The 21,833-nt window shown below is 38.8% G+C and overlaps 1 protein-coding gene across 2 annotated transcripts; it reads right to left on the reverse strand.

The window, feature by feature from the left end:
* Positions 1 to 1,016: 1,016 nt before the first annotated feature.
* Positions 1,017 to 20,635, reverse strand: LOC103707362 (eukaryotic translation initiation factor 4G-like). Of its 2 annotated transcripts, none has more exons than XM_008791814.4 (10): positions 20,475 to 20,635; positions 20,022 to 20,250; positions 19,744 to 19,886; positions 19,467 to 19,613; positions 19,152 to 19,219; positions 18,986 to 19,030; positions 17,265 to 18,620; positions 13,857 to 17,176; positions 1,705 to 1,899; positions 1,017 to 1,602 (listed from the first exon to the last, which is right to left on the reverse strand). In XM_008791814.4, exons 2-10 carry the CDS (start codon positions 20,225 to 20,227, stop codon positions 1,272 to 1,274), a joined length of 5,811 nt encoding a protein of 1,936 aa, XP_008790036.2. In that variant the 5' UTR covers positions 20,228 to 20,250; positions 20,475 to 20,635; the 3' UTR covers positions 1,017 to 1,271. The 2 variants fall into 2 exon arrangements, with proteins under 2 accessions (XP_008790036.2, XP_008790037.2); XM_008791815.4 differs by having other exon boundaries at positions 1,159 to 1,602; positions 19,771 to 19,886.
* Positions 20,636 to 21,833: the final 1,198 nt, after the last annotated feature.

Below are 21,833 nucleotides of genomic sequence, written 5' to 3' on the forward strand. Positions count from 1 at the left end.
TTTTTTTTTCATCACCCTCATCTTTTTACAACAAAAAAATGGTACCAAAAACAACAAAGGTATAGCCGCATTGACTTAATTAACTGATGCCTTAATAAAAAAAATAAAGATGGAATAATGCATGAGGCTCCCATCACTATGAAGTCTCATCCTCCCCTGGGATTGTTCTGTGTTTTAAACCATGATACCTAGATTACAATTGAGCAACCTTATTATTGTACCAAGACTTACCCTCTCATATAACTACTCTAAAACATCCTAATAATCTTGCCATGCCATGTTGACCACTTTCAATTAATTATTAAGTATACAATCCATTAAATCCAAATGTAACTATTTGAAAAAAAAAAAAAAAACTAAAGACATATTGATGATGAAACTCATACTATTTTAGAGTTTATGTGCTACATAAGATTAAAAAGGATTGCAGACATATTTGCATATCCAGATACATATCAGATATTCGCGTATTATGCATCCACATGCATGTCCAATTTTTTGTGTCATATCCAAATGTAGAAATTATTCAAATGTTAATATTTATATACATATTCAGGCATAATTGAATTAATTAAAAAGGATCCAGATGCATTGCAGGTGCAAATGGATTCAGTTTCTGAAGTCATTGGGAAACATTGTACTGGTGACATGGTCTGTTGTCTTGCCTATGCTATTTACATTAATTACTTCAATAAATTGGATGGGGTTCGGTAACCCCTTAACTCCTTTTTCTTTTTTCTTAAAAAAAGGGTCCTTGAACAGATTTGTCTCCTCAATGTCTTTCATCCAAAAGACAACCAGCCTGCTAAAGGAACACTTCTCCAATCTCTTAATAACTTAATTCTTCCTTCCGTACTGGTTTTCTTTTTCTTGTTGCAGATGCTGTGGTATGGGTTTCATTGAATGTAATGGGCCTTCAACCCTCACACACACACATATACATACATATATATATACATATATATATACATACATATATATACATACATATATATACACATATATACACATATATATACACATATATAAACTCACTCATGTTGCTGAGACAAAACACAGGACAAAGTTGATAGACAATTGCTGGTTGATGCTTTCTAACAAGCTGCTCTAATAATGCTCTATTTCCACCAACAAACATGTTCTATGAAGGCATTGGAATATTAGAAAATAAAAAATAATAGATAATAAAAAACCTTAAAGGACAAGCATTTCCGCAGAAGTACCCCATAAGACCTAACAAGATAATCTAACCAAATATAGAGCATCTTCATCTAAAGAAATGCATCCAGTTTCTTTGCCTTGATCGGATGCGGTGGTCTGAAATCCTCCAAACGAAGATTGGAGCTCAGACATATTTCATTCAAAACAGCATCCCCTTTCTCCATTTTGATTACTTCCAGGATGCTGCCAAGGACCTCAGCTGCAAGCCCGATCCCCAATAAGCGTCCGGGCTCCTCTCCACCTTCATGGATTAATTTTCCTATATCTCTGAGTGGAACCACATTTTCCAATATAACTCTTGCAAAGATGCGGCCGAGAAACTCTGCTGCTCTGGGAGCATCATTTACAGCATCCTCCAGCAAGGTGAGAACAGAGACAAACCTGGAAAAAATGTGGAAGTTTTCAAGATTTCTTTCATCGAAACAAATGAATAGATGTTCCTTTCCTAACTTTTTATCGGGTTTTAACAACTGGCATTCATACCCCTGGATGAGCTGTACTTGACTTAACAGGCTATCTCGAGACTTGCAAAGGTTGACGAGAAGTCTAGCCAAGAGATCCCTCTCCATGTCTTTCCGCTCAAAGGAGTCGGTCACCCAGAGTGATATCATAGCTGGATAAAAGTTTGGACAATTCAGTTCTTTGATGCACAAAGATACCTCTCCCTCGTCCCTGGCACTGATGAGATGAAGCGGAACAGGAAAATAATCAGAAACCACTCTCCAATCAAGGTACAACAATTTAGGAACAAGTAGGGAAGGAAATACAACCTCACCACTCCAACTTAACATGCATGGCAAGTAATAGACAAGGCCCAAAGGGACCTTGAGAATCATAAGCCAAAACACGAGGTTTGAGAAGTGAAAATTCATTTCAGGGGTAAAAGAATGTATGGCCTCAGGATTTTTTAAAAAGAAGCTACTCGAACTCATAAATTAAACAAAATTAATACAAAAATAAACAAATCCATAGCAAAAATCCCACTACACAAGCATGCTTTTAGGAAGATGGCTCTCAGCCCAGTCCTCCCCACAAAAATCCCAATTACTCAGGGAAAGTCATGTCCCCAGCAATGGGGAGCGAATATACTCTAGCGTCCACATCCAGACCATAAAACAATGAAGTGCATTCCAATATCTGCATCAATCTGGAAGCATTCATACCCAACATAAAAACACAACTTTGCTTCTAGTTTGCCTGTAGTAATGACAAATTTCCGACCAAAAAACTAGAGTTTTTTTTTTTTTTTTTTTTTTTTTTTTTTTTGCGCTTATGTAAGGTTGGAATGCAATCTATGGTTGCTTATGCATGAAGTTCAACTCTTTGGTAAAATCTACACAAAGTTGGTAATGTTCAAACTAATAAGTTCTGGAAAATATATAAAAATCGAAATAACTCAAAATATATTTAATGAGGAAATGACTTAAAACATGGGGAAAAACCTCATCTCACGAAAAAAAAAAAAAAACTAATTTCATATAGTTTGAAAGAGATATGGGAAATAAGGATGCTAAATGATATAAGAATGGAAAATTATATGCCTAATCATTAAATATAGATAAACCAGCATGACAAAGGGGAAAAGAATGCAATCACAGTTTAAAGAAATAAAGCAACAATGAAAGCTCCAAGATCATGCTGTACAATCAACGGGGAAAGAAGTGAAAATGGGATGGGGAAAAGGAAGATAATGAATGAGATGGGGAGAAAGAAGAAAAAAGAGGCAAGCAGCTGCAAATTTTTCTTGCACACTAATCATGAATGCTACACAGAGTGCCATATATTATTATAAAACATAGAAGAGAAGACATACATTTAGGATTTAGGTTAAAAGACCAGACGTAAACATTCCTGAAATTTGTTGATCCAACCAATGGAATTAATCTATGTTCTACCTGTTGGTGTAAATCTAAATTAATCTATATGATAAGATGACTAATGTTAAAAAGAGTGAAAACCTATAAGAAAAAAGCAAAGTATCTTTTCTCCTCATCACAGGGCTGCTGCCAGAGATCAGCTAAACTGGTGACTCCAACAATGAGAACCATAAGCAAACAAGTGTGGAAACGAAGGGGATGCCAGCTAACAAAGCACTACTGGCAAAATAATTGGCTGATTGGCTGGCAAGGTTAAAAGGCACTAATCTAGACTGGTTAATAGAGACACTAGAACCTAACATGCAGAAGATGCCAGAATTTACAGGGGTTTTCTCTTGATCATTAAGGATAGAAGATAATTGTCGATGAAAGGAAAAGGGGCCAGAAAATCCCACGTAGCATGACCAAACAACAGATACGCCTGCAATAGATGCTAAAAACTTAGCTAAGAAGAAAGATAAGTCTTATGCAGCACAAGTGGTAAACAGTGGAAGGTTATATCAAGATATGTGCAAGATAAGCAGCCAAGCAGTGTTACCTAGACACTCCAAATTTTGGGCCTCTTGACACGTCGGACACTTGGACACTTGGGAGTCGGAAAGTTTGACACTCCTTGACTCTTTCATACCATCAAATTTATGATGCCATAAATTATTACATGTCTAGTTTCGGCACTTCTATTTGAAAGTATTTAGTTAGAAACAATTTATGAAATTAAGGAGAGTAAGTCTAGCTTATAACATGTGCATATATCAATATACATCCACACATACATATTTAAGACATAGACATGTTCCTTATTTGTTTTTCAGAAGATTTCTATATCAGATTCTTTTGGACAATTGGACACCTAACATCTGACAGTAGTGTCATGTGTCCAAGTAATATTGCGGCTAAGACATGGATATTGATGTAAGTATTCATCTAGTATGTGGTCTTGTGCAGAGGGTTAACAAAATTATATGATAGCAATAAGTGGATTCAATGGACCTAGCCATCACAATGGTGAGTCAACATATGAAAGTCAAATAAATAGGCATAAGAGCCATACTGAGACCATTTTAAAGAAGGAAAACAAAATTTCAAACTCAAGGGTGGACAACAATCAAGAGAAGTCAAGGGCATAAACAATGACAAGTAAGAAAAAATGTGAAATGAAGGCAACACAATGGCACAAAATGTATATGCTGATTAGAGAATGAGAAAGCAAGGGCTCAAATAAGATGTCTGGACCAAATTAAGCAAAAAAAGCCTCAGGCAACCCTAAAGCTGCAGGAAACTAATGTCCAAACGAGACCATAAAATAAGTCCAACAAAAACAATGGATGATGGTACAGAGAACCAAATAAAGCAATAGAATCAAATCTCCAAGCAGAAAAGAAAGAATACCATGGACAAAGTGGCATACTAAAGACTTATGGGACAGCCATTGCAGGCTGGCAGGAAAGAATTAGGATCCAAGGGCTAGAAAGAGAAGGGGGTCCCATGGAATGGCTGGATGACCCAAAAAACCTATTTTTCCAGTCAAAGAAGAGTCAACCATTAAGATTTCTAAGATATTCCTTTGTAAGGCATTAGGGGGCTACCATGACACCGAGGTGTGAGCTCTGAATTATCAAAGGTAATGGGAACTGATTTAGATTTTGACTAAACCCACGAAAACCACAAAAAAGTTGAGAATTATATCATTTGGTGGTGAAACATTGAGGAGCATTTACACTACTAAAAAAAAAAAAAACAAGAAGACACTATGGAATGTTCCTAGCATGAAGATTGATGAGTGATCTTTTCTTAAAAAAAGAATAGGCAAAGAAACAGCAAACAGACACAAAGGATGCTAAATAAGTTCCACTAATAAAAGAAGAAAACTGTCAAATTGATTTGGACAATCAAACTGTCAATATTCTATCATCTCAACATCTCTTAGAAATTATGGCCCTAAACTGAGTGAAATGGAGAAAAGAATTCATGTAGGCGACCCAACTAGCTTAGGATTAAGGCTTACTTGAGTTCAGTTAAGACTGTCAATACTCCATGATGTAAAATTCAGGTCATTTGATAATAAAAAGTATAATGAAAGAATAAACTAAATCAAATGACACGTAAGTCAATCCTAAAGATTTTTGCAATTTACACTACCTACAGGGGGAAAAAATTCTTGAAACTTCACATTAAGCAGTAAAATTGTGATTCAAACAAATAGACATGGGATTAGGGAACCTTTAGACATATAGTTTCCTTCAAACCACACAATCGTTTCCAGTTTTTAAATAGTATTAGAAGTCTAGAAAAACCAGGGCTAGGACATCATGTGATCCAGTGCAAGCCATTTCTCCTATGTCAGGATTGGGCATCTTAACACACAATTTGGAGAGAAGACCCATACTCAACCCATCGTGTGATTCGATGCCTGATGAGGAGGTTCAAAGCCTAACTGGAATGCCCAATCCACAGTTCATAGAGAAATGACCTCTCGACCTCCTCTATCATTCCTGCAATTTTTCAGGACTCAGAAAGCAGTACTCAGAAGAAAGCTTAACGAGGAGAGCTAGGGTATAGACTCCTTACAAGCACAGCCTTGTTCCTAGCCACCATCACATCCTGGCCAAGTACGGCCAACATCCTGAGCCATCATCACTACCCACCCACCAGTACCCAAGCCCCAACACCACTCTACCACCTCCCAGGAGACCTTTTCCTTTGTGTACTCGAACATAGGTTAGGCTTTCTAACTTGGAAGATTTTTCTCTCTCATGGGACGAAAATCTGGGTCTTATCCCATGGGGTATATACCCCTAGTACCTCAATAGTCCCTCATAGAGAATTTTTAAAACAAGGAAATCAATAATGGTCAGTTGCTGATTGCAGAACATAAATCAATAAATTACCAGAAATTTTCTTGGAGAAAAATGTTTCTGTTAAAGTTTGGCCAACCATAAGCCAATACTTAAGCAGTGCAGTAAGAAGATCTTGATTAGAAGAAATGTTGTCAAGCATTGTTATTAAAATCCTAGAAACCACAATCTGAATCATATGATCTGCATTAAAATGGGTTCAAAGAATTTGGAGTTCAGATCTACAAAGAGGTTGGGAACAACATGGTTGCTTGAGGTGTCTGTCTCTGCAACAGAACAACTTCTATCACAGTCATTAGAGGAAATTTTTCTCAATAAAGACTTGGCATGTATAGGGACAATAGAAACAAGGATTGGCAATTTCCTTGGCAATAGGGGTGTTTATAGGTTGGGCCAACCCAAACAGCACGAAGGCCTAACCCAATTTTCATGGGCCTCAAAATCAAAAGCTAAACTTGCATGTTAGGCTTGGATTGAACAAACATACCAACAATCAATCAGTCTAGAATTGGGCTTGGGCTTTGAAAAAAGTAAGGATTTAGCTAAAATTTCAAGTCTGACATAGCATGGTTAGATTATTTTATATGAATATGATTGGACCTAGCTAATGCAATAGCATGGATCAAAGCCTAGTAGTCCTAGCAAGGACCGCCAAACCGGTACCGGGACCCGTACCGGTCAACGCCCAGTACGGTTCTGTACCAGTTCGGGTTGAACCAAACTGGTAGGGCGTGCCAAATATCCCCTCTAGATGAGAGTAGGTCCTCACAAGTGGGTCCGCATGAAACAAATCAAATTTGATTTGCCTACTACTCCGACCTTGGCCACACCCTTTTTTGTTTGAGTTCTCACTCTTTTCGAACTTTTTCTATGAATTTAAGTATAATTTGATGTTTTTTTTATGTTTTTCGGATGTTTTTTTTTAGGCTTTTTGATGTTTCTATGATTCCGGTTTAACCTAGATAATACATCCTAGATAATACATCTTATTACTTTAAAATGATACAAATCATAAAATGAAAACAACATAAAATATTCTCAAATCAAGATACAATCAATTACATACTTTTAAAGTCCAACATATATATGGATATCTAAAATCGGATCGAGTAGCGATGCATCTCGTAAATATCCAGATCATTAGCATAATCAGGAGGCACATCAACCCACTCCTCTAACCAAGGGGCATTGTAGTCTTATACGTTCATCCCATAAGAAATGTGCGCCGAGTTTTAAGCACTCTCGGATCCCTCACTGAAGCTCTGGCTAATAATACGGCTGTGGAGGGGCCTATCCGAATATGCCAACAGCAAATTCCGACTCGTAAGATGCTCCAGACTGTGTAGGATAGTAGCCACCGAAAGATGCCTCAAATGCTCTATATTTATATCCGTATCCGTATGAATCATAGGCTGTCTGTGGCTGCGGATAATAGAATCCAGTATACGATTCGAAATCTGATACGTTTATGGATCCTACTTCACGTGCGAGATCATCTGCAATTGCATCGTGTCCTCCTGAATGACCTCGAGAAGCCCATCTCCTATATGCAATCGTATTTTCACGGATTCTATCAGATCGTGTATCGTGATCCCTATCCTATATAGCATGCATAAATTAGAACTCACCGGTATATCGAAGACCACCCTGCGGCTGTCTCATAACCAGTAGCTTGCATGCCCCTAAATACGTTTCTAATTTTATAATTTTTTCTTATTTTTTATTTATTTATCAAATTTATTCTTTTTTAATCCAAATATATATTTTTAATTTTTAAAAATTATATAAAATCCAAAAATTAAATATTTTTATGTCAGCGTATATATTGTCCATAAATCTATATCATATAAAAAATCAAGTCCAAATCGAAAAATTTGGCATAATCTCTTATTTTGTAATTTTTGAACTATTTTTTCAAGCCCTTCCCAAAAAAAGAAAGGAAAGAGATAAGAGAGAGGAAGCACGCCTTATTTAACCTTGGCTCTTCCTTCTGATAGCCTGAATCAATGTTGTTTATGAATTTTTTAGAAAGGAGAAGCCTTGGCTCTATGTGGACTGACCGTTAGGAAAGCCTTCTCGGGCCTTCCCCTTCGGTGGCGTTGGGCTTTTAAAGCTAGCTCTAACACTGTGGCATGCCACAATAATGCCACAGTGTTCCTTGACTCGGTTCGCACCGAGTCGGCATCGAATCGGACGGAACCATTTTTAGAAAGCGAACCGACCTGATTTCGTACCGGGACGGTTTAGTACTGTCTAATTTGGCAGACCTTGAGTCCTAGTTATCTAAGATTCAGAGTAGATTGATTATGCATCTGAAAAGTTTTATTTGCAGTTAGTTGCTACTTCATATGAGATTTTAAAGTTTTTAGCTAATCTTAAGGCCTGTTCTATAGTAACATATCAAGAAAAGCTGGATAATCCTGCTGGATGTGGATCGGGCAGCTCATTTGGGTACGGCCCACATCAACCTAGCCCTGCCCCCACCTTGCAAGTTTGTATCCTGCAAGGGGGGAAAATGGATTGTCGTGAGTCTTTTCTTTTCCCTTGCAGGTTACAGGCTGGAGGGACCAGTTGATGTGGGTTGTGCCCAGATGGGCTACTCAGTCCCCAAATCTAGTGGGATTGATCTGGTTGTTCCTGTTGAATTACCTAAGCAAGCACCTAGGGGTTTCTAAAACTTTTAGGAATTTTAATATTCAACATTCGAGATAAAATTTCAGCACAGTTCAGCAATAGCTCATCCTAGTCACCAAATAAGAGAAACCAACCTAATGAAGCCCATATCGGATAAGAAGGCTCCGGACATCATGCACCATAGACAAGATAAAGGGATGCCTATTTCCACTTAGGTACATGAAAAGGATTGTGGGAAAATTAAAAAAATAAAAAAGTGTGACAGGAAAAGAGAGAAAGAGGGAGGAAAAGGAAAAGAGAGGAAAGAAGGAAAGAAACGAAAGAAAAGGAGATCATTACCTAGGCTGTCTGCTACTCTTTCTATCCCTTTTCCTAATTTTACAGTACATTTCTCCTTTATTTCCATCTTTTGGATCATATGATTGTCCTAAGGCCTATAGGATCTAGACTAGGATTTTTCTCATAGTATAAAAAGAAGAAGGATACAATGTAAAAAAGCAATAATGAACAAAACAAATTACATTTTCATGATTTTCTATTTCCTTCTTTTGTTCTCTTTGGGCTCAAAAATTCACCCCAAATCATGGATAAATGGTATGATTTCCTGCGGGCTTTTTTTTTAGCAAAAAAGATTGGAAAGGTAATTCTGATGCAACCGAAAAATCAGATCTTATCCGAAAATTAGATTTAGCCCCTCCAATGGATTCGATATGTAAACTGGGTCTACATTGAATTGGTAATCTTATCTTCTTCCTTGTAGAAGGTTATGGTGGCTTTGGCTTTAACTAAGAGAATGAAACATAAGTTCTATCATCAAATCCACAACCAAAGGGAGGCTTCCGTGCCATTAGTGGAAGACCTACCTGCACTTGTGGCAAGCATCTCAAACATCTGGATCATATAAGTTATCCCAATTTTTGGTATCTTAAGAGTAACAAAGGGTTCCAAGCAGTTTCTTTTCAAAAGAATCATTAGGTAAACTTCTTTTTGATTGAATACCTAGTTAAAATGTCCTTTTCATCCATCTTGAGAAGCTAGGGTTTGAAGGTACAATGAGAGGGAAAAGATTCAGGGAGTCTGATAAGGAAGCAAAGGCACTTGTTTGCCAGATGGAACATTTGTGTGGTTTCTTTCTAGTTGTCTACTTGAGCTTCGGCACCCTTTGAAAGACATGGCGATCAAAATTGCAAAATTGTTTTATAATAGGTTTTCTCTAAAAAGGTGTACCTTATACCCTTAGGACGTATATGCACTGAGAGATCATGAATCTAAAACTTTGCTTATGGTGTTTTTGATGTTGCTTCTACTTCTATAATAAGGTTTTACAAGGACTGTGATTTAAGTGTTTTAAGTTGTTTCTACTTCTATAATAGGGTTTTGCAAGGACTTTGATTTAAGTGTTTTAACGAGAGCTGAGAAGAACTCCACATGCTCAATTTTTGGTAAACTTTCAATGCAGAGAAACAGTTCAGTAAGAAGAAAAAAAATATTGAGATAACAAGCTCATGTCTCACGAGAACTAGTGTTAACCTAATCAGAAATAGGATTTAGTATTTAGACATGGAATCAACCACTTACTTGGAACAAACCATGCAAGTCCAACTTAGATAGAGAGTGGGTTTCAGTTTATAAGTTTGACTTAGAACACAATGTATTCAATCTCAAGGACGAAATTTTGCAAAACTTCATTGACCTGAAAGGAGGCTTAGGGCTGAATCAAGGACTTGCACCTAATCCTCAAACTCAGATTTTGGTGAGGGGCAGGTTGGTGATGAGTCAGATTAGATTTGAATTACCAAATTATTAGCACCGTCAATGAGCTTGCTTTCAGGTAAGATATATTTGTCAATTATAGGAAATACAAGTGCCACTTCCAAGACTAGAAAGATTGCAAGTTGGATCGAGCAGGTTAAGGAGGTCACAAATTATATTCAGGGGTAGAACCATGATTTCTGAGAGATCATGCTAATGTTGGCTCACTACCAAAAATTGTAAAAAAAAAAATAATTAAATGAAGACAAAAATACATTAAATATATATTATACAGATAAAAATGTTTTGAAATATTTAAACAATTATGATTATATTAAAATTTGAAATTTTAAAATACTATAATTAGAAACAATGAAAAATAGCTTACTGGTGAACTCCAGTAAAGATTTCTATCACTTTTCATGCATCTGGTAACTGACTACTATCGATGGAGGAACGAAGAGACAAAGAAAAGGGAATTAAGTTAGGACATCATTCATCAAGATTATGATAAGGAGATTTGTTTGCAACTTCAAATTTATTCTAATTTAGTTGAGGGCCTTTTTTGCAAGCATTGACTACTCAGATATGATAGCAACTAAGAACTCTATGAGAGAAAAGAGCCCCAACCTAATCTGCAAGAAATTTAGTATTTTGGTAGCCTGAGCAGTTTAATACTAAGTACCCTCACACGCAATTCTCATGTTCCTATGTTTTGCACCCTCGGTTGCATTTGGATGCTGAATAGCTAACTATCACCTGCATAACTTTAACCTTCGGTATTCATCCCCTAATCAGCTAACCAGCGAATAACTTCATTTACTATTTGGATGGTGCTCCCATGGTTAGTGGGATAAAATAGTGGATAAAGCAAAGAGGGAGCAGGAGAGTTTTGGGTGGCGGAAGACGTTCCACCTTCCCCACCTTGAAATAACTTTAAACTGGTTAAGCACCCTTTTCACCCTTTGACCAAATAAGTTTATTCATCACGTAAAAAGTGGTATTGGCTGGTCAGCTAGATAACCATATATTATCTATCATTTAACCAACTTCCAAACACAGTCCTAGTATAATTTATAAATTAGAAAGTGCTGACTGGACAGGTTATTGTGAGAAAATTCTCTTTGGTTTATTTGAATTCCTAATTTGACCATCAATGGGCATCACATGGACTACGAGTGGGGAACTGAGCCAAGAGGGAAGGGGGCCATGATTGGGATTTGACTGATTTTAGCAGGAGACCAGAAGTGGAACTCAGTGGGGCCACTAGGCACACGATTGAGCGCCTAAGGGCATTAGAGTAATTGAGAGGGGACCATGGGCCATCTTCTATGTAATGCAGCTCCATCCCTGATCATATTTGACAATCCATTAAACCTAACTAGAAACCCCACCTTTACGCATCATAAGCAAGAGAGAAGAGAGAAAGAGAGAGAGAGAGAGAGAGAGAGAGAGAAGGGAGCAACAATAACTGTATCCAATGGCCATGGGATCTAGAGGCTTCAAGTGGCAATGGTAGAGTTAAAGTGTTTGTAGGTCTCTTTCTCTCCCCCCTCCTTTCCTCCTCCTCCTATTCCTCCTCACCTCCATTTCTTTCGATTTCTTTTTTCCTATTGTCACAACTTGAAACCTTTGCTTCTATGCATCTGAGCATATTGGAGGGAAAGAGCATAAGATGGCTCCTCATAGTCCCACCTTTTAGCACTAGAGCTCCTTCCCCTCCTGTTTCACCCTCTCTTGCTGACTTGTTGCATTACATCAAAAGAAAGTCGTCCACCAATAATGTCCTCAAATGATTGTTGTGTCAGAAGTGCACAATAGCAAGTAAATTGATGAATTATTGTTAAGTGATAGAACTGATCTTCATGACAACCATTATAACCAATGGACGTCTTCTACCTTATTTCTTCAAACATTAGATTATAAATATATTTTCTTGTATGAATTTTGGCTTTTCTATTGATAGATTGTTTTGAATAGACTGACATTTTTTGACTGATAGATCAATTAGGCATACTGGCATTCTTATTAATTGTTGTAATCAAAAAATAACAAAAATAAATGTGTAATAACTAGGTTTGTTAAAAATATTTGTTCATTCGTTGCAATATCCTTGTATCATTATCCCTTTTTTTTCAAATTTTGTGGTATACAGCATGTTCATATAATGCTATATCCTAATCAATTATCTCATTCCATCTTCATGCTTCACAGACAGGTATAGATAATAATCGATCATTGGTGAGTGCATTTAGGACAAAAAACAAGTTTCACCTCTTTCTGGCCTACTTTTATGTACTTGCTGCATAACATATTCCTAGTTATGTAATATTCTGAGTATAAGCAACATTAAATGAAATAAGTCCACAGTTAAAGCATTGCATTATTTAACTAGTATATCAGATATTACACTGTGACTAGCTGATAAATAAGTTTGGACAGAATTTGCCAATACGAACTGCTAGATAATGATTTAGAACAACCATGCAAACTAAAAGGCTGATAGAACATTGGATCTTCCAGTCTGCATGACAATATAGTCTAGTCAGTACTAAGACATTCAGAAACCGGTAAATAACTACGAAAACTGAACAGCTCCTTGAATGTTTAAATGGGTACCACATAGGTTGATAGGCATCACATAGCTGTTTGCATTACTGTTTACGAACTTTAAGTGCCGATTTTAAAAAATGAAACAAGGGAATGTCAAAAAGATTTGAAGATGATAATCAAAGAGTAGTAGTTGGAAAGAGTGTAATTCTGATGGTGCAAGAATATGGAAGAATGTCATCGGTCAGGTAGAGAGTGCAAACTAGGAACTAAGATAAAAGATACAAAAAAGGTCAAAAAAATTAAAAGAGCACACACAGATTTATGTCCTCAACAGGGAAAAATTAACATCAAGAAAAAATGATCATGAACTTTTATTTCCAGACAAGATTAGTGGCTAGTTTAAGTACAAAAAAAAACAAACAATTCAGGAAATCAAATACTATTCAATACTCCAAGCCAAAAGCAAGACATCCAACATAGTTATAGCAGTACAAATTTATGAAATAGAATAACAAGACATATCACTTTATGAGACGCATGCACGTCATGGATGATATGTTTTGAAGCAATCTATATAGACAAGAAATATATATATAGTTCGAAGCAATCAATAAGGACAAGCAAAATATATGGCAAATTAGATTATGATAAAGACAAACTAAATATGCAAGTATCCCCTTTCAGAAAGATGAGAGGTTAGCGGCCAAATGAGTGTTTTAATATCCCATAACCATGTGAATTATCTACATAGTTGAAATATTTGTATCAGGATCAACTAAATTCCGTGTTACCCCTAAACAGGCAGTAAACCTACAACTGCCATGTAACCTTATTACTGTTTAACCTGCCTTCTATAATAATCTTCACCATCAGGCACAAAAACAATGGCATGCATCTTCATGATAACATAAAGATCTTCCAACAGTTCTCAGAAAAGTAAAAGTGAAACAAAAAAATATGGTACCTATAGAATTCCCTTATTGCTGATAATGACTTTTCTAGAAAAACCTCTTCAGACAATGGTTTTGCTTCAGAAGATGCAACCGCACTGCCACTTAAAGATCCCTGCGCATGACCAGCAGAAATGGTAGATGCCGCAGATCGTTCAAAAGAACGATCGGCAATCTTGTCCCTGCTTCCTAAATAAGTATTACGATCTTGAGGATTCAGTTGATCATGGCTTGCTCCAGAGAACCTATCTGGCATATATTTTGGCACCATTTCTTCTTTTAAGTTATAAGGTGTCCGATCAGGTGCTGGGCTGCAGCCATTTGGACCTGATGGCATTCTGCGACTATCACCAACATTTGAAGAAATATCAGCCATGGGAGCACCTGGCATCAAAGACTGTGCTCGAACAGACATGCCCCTAGCGAGACCACCTTGTGGGCCAAGGGTAATTGAATCATCATCAGTAAGTCTTTGAGGAAGGGGAACTGACAATGTTCTACTTTCAAATGGATGTCTATCCTCTGATCGAACATCTTGAGTTCCATATCCACGGACCTGAGGAGGTAAATTGCGTACACTACCAATCTGGGAGCTTGGAGAAGGTAATATAGTGGACCCCCTTGGACCATAATCAACAGGTGGTCCTCTTCTTGAGACGGAAATACCAGAACCACGAGTTGATCTGCTTGCTTGAGCGTGACGCTCCTGAGCTGCATCTCTATGCACCTCCTCAATTTTCTTTGGGCCTTCAACTTTCCTTCTTTGTTGCCATTTATTCTTCCTCAGATCAATTGCATCCTTCAGCATGAACCTAACCCGAGATGATAGCTTCTGATTTATTGATAGTTTTGCCATCATGTCAAAATATGCGTCCATATGTTCCTTGGCCTTGGGGTGGTCTATCATCTCACCAATTGTACTCATCAACTTGCACAAAGCTTCAATATCTTCCTCATCAGGATTCTGATACTGCCCAAGCAATTTCTTGATGCATTCATGCATAATTCTCTCAGTCAACATTCTTTTCTTGTACAATTCCCCAATTAACCGGATATTTCCCAGCATACGCCTCCGTGCCTTGATCTTTTTCTCCTCCTTTTCCTGTTCAGATTTTTCAGTCTCACCTTCCTCTTCAGGTTTATTAGCCTCAGCTTGCTCTCTCTCACCTCTTTCAAATTCCTCTTGGCACTTGTTTAAGAGCAACCTTTTAAAGGTAATCTTTTCATTGCCCTCTGTGAAATCAGGTAATTCACGAGCAAGATGATAACAGAAATCAGCATACATCTCACAAAAAGTTGGCTCCATCAAAGCTTTGTCAAAAATCTGATCGATAACACCAGTAAGAGTAACAGTATTGTCAATATTAACCTCTTGGACTTGCTGAAATAGCTTCTCAAAATTCTGAGGCGTCAGCTTGTTCAGTATGCCTTTCAATTGCCTTTGCTTTGCCTCTTCTTCGTCATTCACCTTACCCACTAAATATCTATTCGGAGCTTTGTGCATTACTTGTGCAGGCGTTTGAGGAGAAGGAATTAACCCTCTTTGAGTGCCAGAACGCTGCCACCTGTCTGCATCAGCACCATTTCGTTGTATTCCTCCCTGAGTTGCCAGTGACTGCATTGGCCCGGAGGGAATCCCTCCAGCAAACTGACTAGATGACTGCCCACGTGGATGTCTCAAAACTCCTTGGTTAACTCCTTGTCCTGGCCGAAAGTTCATAATAGATGATCCATGAGCCATCTCTGGCCGAAGATCACGTACAGAAGCAAAAGAACTAGACGCTTTCATCCATTTATCATCATCCACAATGCCAACCATACGGCGATCCGCCCGGGAAGCTCCTGGAGATCTATCTGTAATCCTTCCAGGACTTGGGTAGGTTTCACGATCAACAATACGGGAAGCGCCAACTGAGACACTCATCAAAAAATCAGCTATATCAGATCTAATCTCAAACCCTGCAGGAAGATCAGCACATTGCTCAGAAAAGGTTAATAGAAAATCCCTGGAATACTTCTTCCTCATAGTCTCATTTCTGTTATCATTCTTTGCTTGACTAGCTTGCAGTCCATCCTCTGATATTCTCAATTTTGGGGTGGAGATATCGGCAGCATCTTCCCAATCATCCACTTCAACTTTACTCTGCTCATCTCCCTCAACAGCAACAATGTCTTTATCAGTATCAGCGGTCACATGTTTTCCATCCGCTACTGCAGAACTATCCACACTTTCTGAGCTATTAGTAATTTCATGTTTTTCTTCAGGACCCTTGTATGCAGTGTAAAGATCAGAAGTTCCCGCAGCTTCAGCCTTTGAAAGAATTTCTCTCTTCTTCTTCTTTTTCCCAGAAGCAGGCTTACCCCGGGGAGGCTCCAAAAAAGACTTATCCTTGGGTCCAGATGACAAAGCAGAAACCAGATCCCCACTAGACAGCTCCATAGCTTTTCCTTCCAGTTTTATGGTCACTTTAGAAGTAACAGGGGCTGAAATAGCAGCTGTCTCTGGTTGTGAGGCATCATGTTCACTCAAGCCAGCATCGTGGCTGTGTAATGCTTTACTTGTATTTGAGATGGCATCTGGAGAGGAAGGCTTTTCTTCTTCAACATTTACAGATGAAAGATGACATGAAGGAACCGCATCAGCTTCTGTGAAGTCTGAAGATGACCTAGCAGATATGTCTATTTCCTCAGTTGTCTTCCCAACCACTAAGCTTGGCTCCACTGCTTCATTGTGGGCATCAAACTGTTGCCTTTCAGCATCATAAGACTCACATACGGTTGAACTTTCTGAATTTTCTCCCCCAGCCCCATCTTGCTCGACCAGCTCAACTGGCTTTCCACCTTCGACACATTCAGTAGTGGCAGGTACTGGAAACACTTTAGAACTACCAGTCTCTCTTGAGGAATCACCAAATACTTCAGTTTCACCATTTTTATTCTTTGCCACTGTTTCTTGTCCTGGTTCAACATCCAACAAGATAGAATTTTCCCGACTAAATGTAGGATACAAATTCTCCTGTACAGTTTCATCCATCTCAAGACCACTAGATGTTGATGTCTCAGAATAACCTTTCTTTTTAACTAGAGTTATACTATCAGTTCTCCCAAAAACGTCTTGTAGTATTTCCTTCCCCAAAATAACTCCAGCTGATCCTGATTCAGTAGGCACTAATTGGCTTTCAACAGCTTTCAATATTCTGGCTTCAGTGGAACTACTCTGTTCTAAACCTGCATCTTCAGGATTTCTGGATATTTGCCAAGTTGCTGCATCTCCAGAGCCACCCTGGCTAAATGAAGACAAGTGCACACTACCTGCAGAATCAGATGTATCCACCTGCACCATCCAATCATCACCAAAAGTTGCACATAAAAATTACAATGAGAGGGAGAAGAAAAGAAAAGGAGTAAGAAACATGTCACACCTGTTGTTGGTGTTGCGAATGTCTGGGATCCTTCTTACTGGGCTTTTTCAGGTGATCCTTCAATGAGTCCGATCTTCGAATAGGTTCTTTTCTTCTGCCATCAGTTCCTGTCTCAGCAGATCCAGAATCTCCATGAGGAGCAACAAGAACTGGTGAGGTTGCAGCCTGTGTGGTTTCCAATGGCTGAGTAGATGATTTGGGCTGCTGAACAGAACTTTCTGGGCTGATTTTAATGTCATTTTGTGGATTGGAAGAAGTGGCTTCTCCAGAAGGCTTTGATATCTTAGGTGCTTCAGCATTGTTTATGGGTGGGCTAACTGTCATTAAAGTTGTCCCAGCCTTATTCCCATGCAGACCAACAACTGGCTTCACCATTCCCTGTACAGGAGCTGTTGGTTCAGATACTGGCACAGCTTCCACTTTTGGTGGTTCAGAAGGACTATGCAAAGAAGGTCCAGAATTGCTGCCAGCCATGGGCTTATGGACAGATGTGTTCATAAATGGAATGCCTTGGCCACTCTGGCCAACTGAATAGCTATATCTTGGTACCTGTGAACCAGAATGCAACTGGCTGCTTGTCAAAGGAAGAGAAGTTGAGCTAGGGAAGAACATCTGTGATGAGCTATAAGCATTAGGTTGCAATGGAGGATAGTAATGCGGGGGAGCAAGTGATGCAACTGGTTGAGATTGAGACGTTACATTAGGAAGGGGCCTTTGCCCTCCAGAACCACCATCTGCATATGAATCTGTCCTTCTGTCAAGTTTCAGCTCCTCATGCGTCTCTGGGTGAGTTATCTTTACAGTGGTCTTACGAGGAGCACCTAATTTTCCAGGCTGCTGTTGTACAAATTGGGGCGTGGCAATACCCATTCCCATGCCTCCTATCTGTGGAGGCAGCTGATGGCCCATTTGAGGTGCAAAGCCCAAGCCTTGTGCCTGGTGAATTATGGCCTGAGGCTGCAGAGGATGAGACTGGAGACCATGGAGAAACATCTGTTGTGGTACTTGGGGGATACTTCCAACAGGTAAAGTCATTGGCATTTGCAGTGAACTGGCTGCAGCACCCTGTGACTGCATCTGAGGGCTGGGCCCACCAAATTGCAGGGGAACTTGCGGATGTTGAAAGGCCACCGGCACAGACAACCCAGCCATGGGAAGAACAGAAGATTTGGGTAGTGGTACAGCAGGGGAACCTGAAATTTGTGTGTGCCCATCCTGCTTTACCTGAGCAGGAGGTTGAGATTCTCCTGTATTTGATTGGTTAAGACCACTCATATCCTTCTTAGGTTGTTGAGGATGCTGTGATCTAGAGGGTATAGGCACTTTCGGCATCATCCCGAATGAACCATGGCGAGCCTGCATGATTGAATTCAAGATTATAAAAGAAGAAAAATTGAAATTTGAAAAAAAAAAAAACGATAATGGTTATTAGGTGTCTATTTGACAGTGATCAAAACTTCCTCAAAATGCAGACTCAACATTTGGACAAAATGACCCAACCCAAGCCAGAGCAGTTATGCATCTGTTTGATATGTATCAAAAATCACAGTGTTTGATTCATCCAAACTTATAAAGCTACAAAGTGATACGAGTAATATGGAATATGGACAGCTACAGGAATATAATGTCTGTTCATCAATCATCAAAGCAAAATTAATTTGAATATCAACATACAACCCAATTTTTTTGTGTGAAAAGGTAACAGTACAGTATCAACAAACCTGCTCATCCAGATTAGGTGGAGCTGACGTAGTCCGAGCAGGAATCTACATTGATCATTTTGCCAAATCAGAAGGTGCATTGCAAAAAATAAAATAAAATAAAATCAACAGCAGCCAAAACAAATAGAGAAAAAAATAACTTGAAGCATAAAGCAAGAATATTTACCTGCATTCCATCCATGAGACCAGGACTTATAGACCCAAATTGGAGAATAAATGTCTTCGGTCCATCACCTGAAGGAAAGAAACATTTAACAAATGAACCTAATTGCAATAAAATTAAAAAATAGTTCTCACTGCAATAAATTAAAAAAAAATAGCTTTCACATTTGAAGATGACCTCCTGCAGAGATGTTATCACTATTTGCAAACCATGCACCAAAAACAGTCAGTATAGAAAGGAGAAAAGGCATCTAAACATACCCAACGCACTAGAGAGAAAACATTCAAATAATAATATTAATAAATGCACAAGAATTACCTTTGGCTGGAGTCACAGGGGCTGCTGCAGAATCTGAAGCTCCTGCAGCAGAACGAGGAATCGGAGCACTTGGGTGGGCTCGCGAACTTCTCGGGATGGGTGCATCCACAGGTCTCGCAGCACTTGGTGCTGGTGCATCAGACGGTCCTGAGCAACATGAAGACGAGTTAAATTTAAGGATATAAATATTTTTTCCCCTTTTAAACCCAAGAATCAACCAAAATTGATAAATCTCAATATATAAAATAATCATAAATGAAGAAGAAATTCGAACAACCAAGCAAGGACGGCTGGACATAGGCACCATTCTGCACAGCCCGTGGAGCAACAGGAGCTGCAGAGGCAACGGCAACACTCGCCCCCGAACTCGAAGAATTTCCCCTGGATGACCCCCCTTGTCCATTTCCAGACTTCTTGAAACTAGAAAAACAACAACAAAGAACCAATAAAAACCCTAACTTTCGAATGTCTATTTGCCCAAATCAACAAATAAGGCGGATTCGATCGAGGAAGGACGGCATCACAGGCGGCAAGGTAGATGAAGTCTTTCTTTACCTCCGATTCGATGAGAGGGGCGGGTGGGTCGATGAAGAAGGGGGCAAAGAGGAGGAAGAAGAGAGCTGGGGAGGAGGGGCGGAACCGCCGCCGCCCTTCCCGCCGCCGCTGGAATATCCTCTGTGCTGGCCGGAGCTGCCGGAACGACCGCTCTTCCTCAGCTGCTGGCCGTCACTCCTATCTACCCTGGATTGATTGAAGGACATAAATCCGTCTTTCTTCCACCCACCTAGAACACCAAAAATCAATCTCAAACAACCAAAAAAAAATCCAGATCCCATGAATCGATCAAAACCGACGAAATAACCCTAGACTTTGCCGTCCCCAAATCCAGAAAAAATAAAACAAAACAGCACCAGAGATTCAAAAAAGTATCCCAAAACAATGATTAAAAAACCCAACTTTAACGCATTGGCAAACTCGATTTCGAGGGTTTTGAGATCAATCACTCACCTGAAGCCTGCGAAGGGATAGAATCGCGGATTCCGGGAAAGATTAGGGTTTCCCCTCGTCGCTATCGGGAGGAAAAACGGTCGAATAGGTTGGTGAAGCGAGCGTGGGGAAGAGAGAGAGACAGAAGCGAAGGATTCGAAAGGGTTTAATCGGAGAGAATACAAATATATGAGGGAAAATAAAAGGTTATTTATATTTATGTCACTATACCATAAGTAGTAGGAGAGAACAGAGAAGGTAATGAACTCCTCTTCTAAATGGGCTGGCTGATGGGCCTGGGCCCTGGCCTAAATTGTTCCATATGAAGCTTTCATTGATTCCAATTATTGATCAAGTGGACTCAACTTCTTCATGATTTGAGGCCATCAATCCATGAACTTAGGCAGCATTTGATTTGGCAATAAAGCAGGTATAAAGCTTGGCGTAAGTCTTATACATGTAAAACAGGTATACGCAACGCATACGAGAACTCAAGTGTAGGAATTCGGGTCGCGCATGATTTTTGTGGAGAAAATAAACTAGTTGAACCCCTAGCTAATAAGGGCTCGGGAGATATCATTTGTGTTAGAATGGTTATCCATGAGAGTTGTCGAGCAAGCCGACGTCAACAAGATGTATCGGAATTACAAGATTGTGACTCCACCTTTCTGTTACCAATAATTGCAAATATGCGAAGTATAAATTGTTATATCATCCAAATTTGCTTAGGCCCTGTTTGGGGGAGCTTTTGGAGGGCCAGAAAGCACTTTCTGGCCCTCCAAAAGTACTTTTAGATGAAAAACTGTGTTTGGTAAATTTTTCAAAAAGCTGTTTCAGCTTTTGCGAGAAGCTGAAAACAGCTTTTGGGAGGAAGCTCCAATTTGGAGCTTTTGGGAGGAAGCTGTTTCAGCTTTTTCGGAAAGCTGTATTTTTGACAAAAATGCCCATATTAAAATAACATAATTACATAGTTTGTCCCTTTATAAACCTAAAAATCTGCTGGAGCCAAGAACCCTAGCCGTCAGACTCCCTTCCATAAGAAAAGGTATTTTTCTTTTCAATTTTGTATGCATCTCTTGAACCACATTTTAGAAGAAAAAAATTTTAATCCTTTTCCATACCTTCCAAAATCAATCTATTGTTTTTTTTTTTATCATCAACCTCGCGGCCCACGCTGAGGTCCTCCTCGAGCGTGGACCACGAAGAAGAGCCCCTGGACCGCGGAAAATTATTTTATGAGAAATTATGAAAAATTATTTTATACTAATAATTATAATATTTTATACCTTTATTTTTGTGTTATACTATAAATATAATATCATATTATATTATATCATAATACATTAATATGTTATGTTAAATAATTTAATATTATGTTAT

Source organism: Phoenix dactylifera, chromosome 17 (assembly GCF_009389715.1).
Source record: "Phoenix dactylifera cultivar Barhee BC4 chromosome 17, palm_55x_up_171113_PBpolish2nd_filt_p, whole genome shotgun sequence".
In the NCBI taxonomy this organism is placed as follows: Eukaryota; Viridiplantae; Streptophyta; class Magnoliopsida; order Arecales; family Arecaceae; genus Phoenix; species Phoenix dactylifera.